The following is a 9,114-nucleotide window of genomic DNA, read 5'->3' as shown; positions in this document are numbered from 1 at the left end:
AGAGTCTCTGAGTTGTTTGGGGCCAAGAACAATAACTTCAGTTTTGTCTGAATTTAACATCAGGAAATTGGTGCTCATACAAGTTTTTATGTCTTTAAGGCAGTTATGGAGTTTAGTTAATTGATTACTTTTTTCTGGCTTCATCGATAAATACAACTGAGTATCATCCGCATAACAATGGAAATTTATAGAGTGATTTCTAATGATGTTACCTAAAGGAAGCATATATAAGTAAATAGGATTGGTCCGAGCACAGAACCTTGCGGAACTCCAAAACAAACTTTGGTACATAAGGATGATTCATTATGAACATCAACAAACTGAAAACGATCAGATAAATAAGATTTAAACCAGCTCAGTGCAGAACCTTTTAGGTCAATTAAGTGATCCAGTCTCTGCAGTAGAATTTGATGTCCTCTGAGGGAGCTTGTATGATGATGGAGCTGCTGCAATATGACAGACTCTCTTCAGGAGCTGTGATCAAAGCTTGATCTAAGCTCTTGAATATTTGTAACTAAATTGATCTTTTGGGGCAAAAAACTTAATAAACATCCTGACTGACAATGTGATCCTGTGTGTGTGTGTGTGTGTGTGTGTGTGTGTGTGTGTGTGTGTGTGTGTAGGAGGTGTGTGTTCTCTGGGAGGAGGTGGAGGAGGAGGTGAAGATGAAGAAGATCAGAATCATGGAGCTGAACCACAAACTCACTGAATCAGAGACTCAGCGAGCCGCCGAGGTCAGACAGCAGCAGCTCCTCCTCAGGAAGGACATGAACATAAAGTTTAGATTTATCATCTGATTTTATACAAACTTAATTTAACAGGTGAACAAGCTGCTGATAAAAGTGTTCAACAAACTAAATCAAATTCAGTTCATGTGATCAAAGATAAATATTAAAAATAAGTTTACATGAATCACATTTTTAAAACCCTCAGAGAGAGGAAGATAAACTGCAGTTCAGTGGTTCTTTACATTTAATAAAAACATTATATTTATATTTTACAGACACTCTTTATCAGGTGAGTCAGACTGTCTTTATTTCCTACGTTTGTCCTGTAGATTAAAGTCGTGCTCAGGACGTTCCTCCACCTGCTGCAGAAGATCAACTTCCTGTCTCCACCTGACGTCTGCACACTGGTTCATGCCGAGGCCACGGTAACTCTCTGACCTTTGACCTCTGAACCCGAGAAACATCCACCTGTACAGCCGGAGAGCCGCCATTTTAGACATGTGCATGTGCGAGTATCAGACCCTCAGTTTGATCCTTGAATATATATTTAAGATGGTTGTAAATATGACGTTAGCCTTGTGTTTGTTTAAAGTTAAAGTAGAAAACTTTACTGCTACCTAGCGCACTAGCTCGTTAGCTAACACTGTCTCCTGATCAGCTCCTGGATCCTGGATCATGACAGAACATAGGATCATTTTAGGAGCTCTGAGAGGAGACGTGTTCTGTGTTCAGATGATCAAACAGACGATGGATCATTCATGTTTGTTTCAGGCTGCAGCGTTAGCTCTATGAAAAGTTTACACTCTAATATGCTGATTAAAAAACATCTCCGTCTGCCGTCTGTCTTGGATTAGTGCTGAAATGATCCGGAGGACAAGACCGTCCGTCCTGAGGACAGGGACATGAAACCCCCAGAGAGCAAATAAGACAAGCGTCCTGACTCTGAGCTCCTGAACAGCCTCCATCAGACCTGCTGACCCAGACTGTGATCTGCTCCTCCACTACAAGAACCAGAGGGAGGGCGGGACGTCAGTGGGCGGGGTCTGTCGGCTTTCCTCTAGTGTCCACACCCCTGGATGTGGAGACATGGACTCTGTCTTTTTTGTCCCTGGAGGTTTTGTGTCCCTGTCCTCAGACAGACGGAGTCGTCCCTCCGAAACATCCTTTCCAACATTAACCCTCGACAGAGTATCAACACACGGCAACGTTTTAAATCATTTAAAAGTGAAAACAGATGAATTTACAGCTAACTAAGCTAGCATGCTAGCTACAGTAGCTAACTTAGAAATTCATTCAAATCCATTGTCCGTTAACTGTCCAATAATTCAAACACATAACACGTTATCTCACGGTGGGCCTCCTGTAATGAGCAGTGGTTGAAGTTACTATTTCCTGTTATGATCGGGGAGTTGATACACAGATGCTAACTAGCGCTAGCATAGCTAGCTAGTTGAAATGTTGACTCCTCCCACTGCTGTGAAGTGATTGGCTGAAATAAAACCTTGTAAGTGTTTGACTGACAGGGGATTGTGAGCCTCTGATTGGCCACATTAAAAAAAGATTGACAGATAGCCCGCCCTCTCAAACTCACGCATGAGCACATTTAAAACGTTTGCTCTCTGGCTCTGCAGGGTGATGACCTTACTGACCCCTGACCCCTGACCTCTGACCATCACACTTCTTCTCTGTGTCCCAGATGTTGAATCAGTCTCTCCTGGCAAACCGTCGCAGTGTGGCTCGTCTGCTGCTACTCCTTCAGGAGGAGAACCTGCAGCAGGAGTCACTCCTCCGCCTGCACTGGGAGGACTGTCTGAGCCGCTGGAGGAGGAGTCGGGTCACCGAGGTTATAGACCGCTTCAGGTGGGTGGAACCAGGTTATAGACAGGTCCGATGATAATGCAGCAGTGTGAGTAGAAACACTGTCGTACTGCAGTTTGTGTCAGCTGTGTTTTTGTTGTAGGAGGCTCTGCTGCAGTGACGAGGAGCAGCAGCTGGACTCAGGTCAGCTGGTCTCAGGTCAGCTGGTCTCAGGTCAGCTGGTCTCAGGTCAGCTGGTGATGCGAGACCTGACAGGACAACGTGATGACATCATCTCTAAGATCAGGTAACAACAGAGACTCTGTCTTCTGATTGGTTCAGTTTGTTTGGTTCAGACATCCAATCAGTGTCTGTGTTTCAGCTCTCTGGTCCCGCCCTCCACTGCTCTGGTCTCTGATTGGTCCAACCAGCTGACAGCCGTCAATCAACAGATCGGTAACACACCTGTGTTTGTGTTTCCATCCACCTGTTTATTTTACTGTGGAGCCTCTTCACATCAATGTGTGTATGTGTGTGTATGTGTGTGTGTGTGTGTTCAGACAGTCTCCACACTGACTTCCTCCATCAGCTGCGGTGCTGTTATGAACAGAAGTGGCAGGATCGACTGGCTGAGGTGGAGCGCTGTAAGGTAACAAACACACGTTGTATTTTAATCTATGAAAGTTCGATATACTAGATTAAATTATATCATAGTAAGTTATAGATCATCCGTCCATCCTCATCATCTTATCGGGGTCTCAGGAGCAGCAGGCTTAACAAGGTACTCCAGACATCCCTCTCCTCAGCGACACTTCCCAGCTCGTCCTGGAGGATCCCGAGGGCAGACACCCTACAGAGGAAACTCATTTCGGCCACTGGATCCTGTCCATGAATATCACAAACAGAATCAGAGACAAGGATGACTGGATGGACAAACTCCCATTACCCCCTTTAGCAGCCTTGCAAGATTAAAGAGCTGGTCCACTGGTCCACTGGTCCACTGGTCCACGGCCAGGAGAGACTCTGGATGAGAGTTCCCTGAGTCTTCAGGCTCTGCCTTCTCCACAGAGGACGTGCTGGTCAGGTTCAGGTGTTCCTCAAAGTGCTTCTTCCACCTCTCAACAATATCCCCAGTCTTTCCCCACCAGAGAGGTGATGTTTCACATCCTCAGAGCCAGTCTGTGATTCCAGGGGTCAGCACGCTTATATCCCCGCCTTCACCTGCCGCCCAGCTCACGCTGCACATTACCCCAACGCCCGTCCCTGTGAGTGTGTTGTTCTTTCAGGGTGTGGCGGCTGAGCCCTGCGGATCAAGGCTCGGCCACCAGATGCTCGCTGGCTCCCCTTGCAGGTCTGGCTCCATGAGGGGGGTCCGTTTCCATTTAACGTGCCAGATGCTGCAGCTAGTTTTTTTTAAGATTCATATGGGGTTTGTGTTAAATATGAAGTTATCTGATAATAAATCACATTAGGTTAAATAACACAGACCTGTTTCAGTCACAGACTGAAAGACAACGGTCCGAGAGGCAAATATTAAAATCTGACCTGGTGTCAGTTCAGGTCACATGAGGAGGTGTTGGTATTGATTATTATTATTGTTGTTTTCATCATGGTCTCCTGCAGGAGGCGCTTTCTGCTCTGCAGCTGGCTGAGGAGGAGGTGAACAACATCGTCAGCTCTCAGCTCCTCATTCTGATTGGACAACACCAGAGACAAGATGAAGAGCGATTGGCTGCTTTAGATGTCAGTCACACACAGACCTCTCTGAGAATTCACATTTCACCGACTCAACACCTGTAACCTGACCTGTCTGTCTGTCTGTCTGTCTGTCTGTCTGTCTGCAGCTGTGTTGTGACTCTGTGGCCCGTCACGCCTTCAATATCAGCAGGTGTGTGTTTGTTGTGATGCAAGGAGCAGCGTTGCAATGGGAGACACACAACCACAGGTTAGAGAGGAAGAAGGAAGACCTACAACAACACCTGGACGACCTCAGACACACACAGCAGCAACACATACAGGTGAGTCTGAACACAGCAACACGCACAGGTGAGCCCCTGAAATGGTATGTGTCAGCTGGTTGGCGGCTCTCCCATGATTTGCTGTTGTGTTGTCAGAGGAAGAAGGTGCGTCTGGACGACCTGCTGAGACGACTCCGGCAGGAGGGCAGTGAGGAGGCTCTGAAGAGGTCTCTGGACAAAACTGTCCACTACCTGCAAGATGTCAAATCCAGGTAGTGCAGGACACATGCTAATGCTAATGCTAATGTAGAGTTAGCCTCCACTGTGTGTGACTGCAGGGATCAAACATTCAGCTCTCAGATCAGTTCAAATATCTACAGACTTTATTTTAGGTGGAGAAACAGAAATAAGGCTTTTAATGTGAAGGTGTAGAGTTTCAATCACATCGTACAATAACACATGACGTTGTGTGTGTGTGTGTGTGTGTGTGTGTGTGTGTGTGTGTGTGTGTGTGTGTGTGTGTGTGTGCGCGCACGCAGCTGTGGACAGTGTGTCTCTGATCAGTGGGAGGTGTTGCATCGTCTCCCTTCAGTCCTCCTGGAGGAGCTCCTCTCCTACAGCAGCAGCCTCAGCTCTTTCTTCCACCTCGACCACACCTACAAACCGGTAAACATGGCAACAAACCAGCCCCCATCTCTCAGTTATAGTACAGTCATGTGTCCACACTGATGAGCTAACAGATGTTAGTTCTCTGTGACAAACAAAAACAAACAAATCAAAAACACATTGATTTCAAGATGAGGGAACTGAAAGTGCTAACATGCTAACATGCTAACTCATTTCCTGATTAAAGGACTCTTTCTGGAGTAAACAGTGAGCGGACAATAATAAACTGATCTTCCTCCTCAGAGTCCAGAAGAATTGCAGAAGCTCCACCCATCATCCGCCCTCTCCACCCAGTCAGGTCAGTCTGTGGTCAGCGATAAACTGGTCCTGGTGTTAAAGTGGTTTGTTCCAGTCTGAACTGGTCTGTTTGTGTAGAAACCAGTGGCGGAGCTGAAACACAGAAACCAGAGGAGACGACACAGAGTCGTCCAATCAGATGTCAGAATGACACTGACCCCGCCCAGCCCTCTCAGGATAGGCTGACTGAGGTGAAATTCTGATTGTTATTCAAAGTTTATTAAGGATAAACCCCTTGAGATGCATCATCTTGTTTTCGAGGGGCTCTGATACAACAACGAAAAACAGATGAAATTACAAAACAATACACCAAACATTTCACAAATAACCGCCCAAAACAGGCCAGTTACAACAAAGACAGGACAATACAGGTAACACCCAACAATACAGGTAACACCCAACAATACAGGTAACACCCAACAAGTAAAACAAGTCACAATAGCGCATTGGAGAAATAAGTACACAGATAACTATAAGAGAATAGCCTAAGAAAAGAGAGAGAGAAAAAAAGCAAAGTGAGTGGTATGCCATTACATTTCCAAGATAATGAATCGTAAAACGTAAAACAGATTATTGATTTATTGATCAATGATCGATCAACAACGATCCAAAATCTGATTGGTCCAGAACAAACACGTGTGTGTGTGTGTGTGTGTGTGTGTGTGTGTGTGTGTGTGTGTGTGTGTGTTTGTGCAGGCGGAGTCCTCTCTCCTGGATCTCTGTGACACCAGCAGTGATGTCACATTTACATCACCCAGTGGTGTGACCTATAGTGGCCCCACCTTCAGATGCCCCACCCTCAACCTGCAGCAGAAAACTCACCTGAGTCTGTTTCCTGTGGAGCTGCTCACAGACAACCTGAACAGGTACACACACACACACACACACACACACAAACACATCACCATGGCGACAGAAGAGCGTCCTGACCGTGTGTGTGTGATGTCCAGGATGAGGACTCTGTTCTTTGATCACCTGGAGCAGCGTTTCCATGATGTACTCAGCTGGGGCGTTGCCACGGTTACAGACAGGAAGGAGGTGGTGCGTTTGGAGCAGGAGGTCCAACTGCAGCAGCTGAACCCCGAACACATCGAGAACCACATATACCAACAACGACTGGGTAACACACACACACACACACACACACACACACACACACACACACATACACACACACAGAGTTACAGGGCTAGCTGTTTGCATCACACTGCTAACTTTACCTAAAGGTTATTAATGAGTTTAACAACAGTTGAGCTGTTTCAGTGTTGGTGTGAGTTTGTCGGGACTGGTAAGTTAAACTCTTTGGTGTAGGACATTAGCCACCGCTGCTGTGTTAGCTCGTGCTAATGGGCAGATGGCAAGCTGACTCTGAGCTCAGTGACATTCCTTCAGAGCTGCGTCTAACCTGCGTAATGTTAACGGCAGCAACAGAAAGTTAGCTGATTTTTCTCATGTTACCCTTCAGTTTATGGTTTAATGGGCTAATTAAAACCTGGTTCAATAAATGAATTCCAAACTGCTCTTGTTTTCTGTTGTCGGCCATTTTACATTCCTGTTCTTACTTCAGACTTTTTATTTTTAAAGTACTGGAGTACTTTATAAGAATTTAATGCATTTACTCAAATATGGAAGTTACACCCATCAACCAGTTCACCTCTGGTGAAGACAGTTTGTCTGTCTGTTGTCAGTCAGCCTGGTGAAGACAGTTTGTCTGTCTGCTCTCAGTCAGCCTGGTGAAGACAGTTTGTCTGTCTGCTGTCAGTCAGCCTGGTGAAGACAGTTTGTCTGTCTATTGTCAGTCAGCCTGGTGAAGACAGTTTGTCTGTCTGCTGTCAGTCAGCCTGGTGAAGACAGTTTGTCTGTCTATTGTCAGTCAGCCTGGTGAAGACAGTTTGTCTGTCTGCTGGCAGTCAGCCTGGTGAAGACAGTTTGTCTGTCTGCTGGCAGTCAGCCTGGTGAAGACAGTTTGTCTGTCTATTGTCAGTCAGCCTGGTGAAGACAGTTTGTCTGTCTGCTCTCAGTCAGCCTGGTGAAGACAGTTTGTCTGTCTGCTGTCAGTCAGCCTGGTGAAGACAGTTTGTCTGTCTGCTGTCTGTCAGCCTGGTGAAGACAGTTTGTCTGTCTGCTGTCAGTCAGCCTGGTGAAGACAGTTTGTCTGTTTTTTTGTCCTCTCAGCTCTGCAGGAGCTCCTGCTGACAGACAGCTGCTTCTGAGAACAGACATGCTGAGTGCAGGTCACAGTCAGTGTGGATTTAAAAATACTGTCACCATGGTGACAATACAAACGATACCAATCACATCGTACAATAACACATGACGCTGTGTGTGTGTGTGTGTGTGTGTGTGTGTGTGTGTGTTAGCTGAGCTGCAGCTCCACAGACAGCAGGTGGACACTCACTGTGAGGAGGTGTCAGCTGTGTTGGAATCCTGCAGGGAGGAGCTGCGAGAGCTGCAGACCTCCGTCAGCAGGAGGAACCAGGAGTTCACTGTCAGTCTATCCAACATGGAGGAGGATGACCAGTCAGCTGACAGCCGTCAACGGTAACGACTGATCCATGGTCAGCTGACACTCTGTTTACACTGTGTTACTACACCCTGTCTGTCTGTTTGTCTGTCACTGTAGGCTGGAGGCTGTTAGCTCTGCCCTGCAGGACTGTCTGGATCAACATATTAAAGACACCCAGCAGATTCAGACGTACTTCACATGGAGCGTCCAGCTCAGACTGCAGGAGGTCAGAAACAAAACGACACACCTCCTCACCTCCTTCAGGTAACAGCTGGAACACCTGCAGGACTCACCTGACAGGAGTCACCTGCAGGAGTCACCTGCAGGAGTCACCTGCAGGGGTCACCTGCAGGAGTCACCTGCAGGGGTCACCTGAAAGAGTCACCTGACATCTGTCCTCCCTCAGGCTGTTCAGTGAAGGAGGAGACTTTGCTCCTCAGGAGGTGAAGCAGTTCCAGAGGAGGCTGAAGGAGGAGACCAGACAGATGAGGGTGACAGAGGAGTCCATCTTCTCTGAGCTGGAGCTGTTTGAGTCTCAGAGTTTACAGCAGGTCTGATCTTTAACAGAGACTCAAACTGATTACAGACTCAGAGCTTCGCCCTCAAACTGACCTGTCCCTCCTCCTACAGGTGAAGGAGGCATCTAGACGGATGGAGGAGAAACTGTCCCTGCTCAGGTCTGAGCTGGAGTTCACGGAGGAGATCCAGAAGATCAGCAGCAGCACACGAGTTCAAATCAAGGCACAGGTACCTGTCTGTCTGTCCATCTGTCTGTCTGTCCGTCCCTCTCTCTCTCGGTCTGTCTGTCTGTCTCTGTCTGTCCCTCAGAACTCCAGTGTTTCCACTGTAACAGTTCAGGTGTGTTTGGTCACTGGATGTTTAGTCTTCATATAAATCATGAATATAACAGAGGAGCAGGTACCAGTGTGATGGATACAGGATGTTAACAGTACTTAATATTCAATTCAATTTTATTTATAAAGCCCAATATCACAAATCACAATTTGCCTCACAGGGCTTTACAGCATACGACAGCCCTCTGTCCTTATGACCCTCACAGCTGATCAGGAAAAAACGGTAGAAAGCTCAGGAAGAGCAACTGAGGAGGGATCCCTCTTCCAGGACGGACAGACGTGCAATAGATGTCGTACAGAACAGATCA

At 46.9% G+C, this 9,114-nt stretch overlaps 2 protein-coding genes across 2 annotated transcripts in view; one reads left to right on the top strand and one right to left on the bottom strand.

Annotated features, from left to right (window-relative positions):
* The window catches only part of LOC126394668 (WD repeat-containing protein 5-like), a 181,173-nt gene that overhangs the window by 110,771 nt on the left and 61,288 nt on the right, over positions 1–9,114 (bottom strand). The window lies entirely within an intron of this gene.
* Positions 1–9,114, top strand: part of ccdc180 (coiled-coil domain containing 180) — a 15,063-nt gene that overhangs the window by 3,453 nt on the left and 2,496 nt on the right. Inside the window, exons 6-24 of the mRNA XM_050052069.1 lie at positions 624–734; positions 1,058–1,153; positions 2,425–2,588; positions 2,689–2,832; positions 2,908–2,981; positions 3,086–3,174; positions 4,149–4,268; positions 4,370–4,543; positions 4,640–4,755; positions 5,023–5,149; positions 5,393–5,447; positions 5,525–5,637; positions 6,143–6,312; positions 6,397–6,566; positions 7,807–7,987; positions 8,070–8,216; positions 8,359–8,503; positions 8,583–8,699; positions 8,781–8,810. Coding sequence (XP_049908026.1) covers positions 624–734; positions 1,058–1,153; positions 2,425–2,588; positions 2,689–2,832; positions 2,908–2,981; positions 3,086–3,174; positions 4,149–4,268; positions 4,370–4,543; positions 4,640–4,755; positions 5,023–5,149; positions 5,393–5,447; positions 5,525–5,637; positions 6,143–6,312; positions 6,397–6,566; positions 7,807–7,987; positions 8,070–8,216; positions 8,359–8,503; positions 8,583–8,699; positions 8,781–8,810 — 2,343 coding nt within the window. The remainder of the gene's footprint in view (positions 1–623; positions 735–1,057; positions 1,154–2,424; positions 2,589–2,688; positions 2,833–2,907; positions 2,982–3,085; positions 3,175–4,148; positions 4,269–4,369; positions 4,544–4,639; positions 4,756–5,022; positions 5,150–5,392; positions 5,448–5,524; positions 5,638–6,142; positions 6,313–6,396; positions 6,567–7,806; positions 7,988–8,069; positions 8,217–8,358; positions 8,504–8,582; positions 8,700–8,780; positions 8,811–9,114) is intronic.

The sequence above is a fragment of the Epinephelus moara genome, chromosome 8 (assembly GCF_006386435.1).
Source record: "Epinephelus moara isolate mb chromosome 8, YSFRI_EMoa_1.0, whole genome shotgun sequence".
Taxonomy (NCBI): domain Eukaryota; kingdom Metazoa; phylum Chordata; class Actinopteri; order Perciformes; family Serranidae; genus Epinephelus; species Epinephelus moara.
The sequence above is the reverse complement of the archived record's forward strand: the minus strand, read 5'-3'. Positions and strand labels throughout refer to the sequence as shown.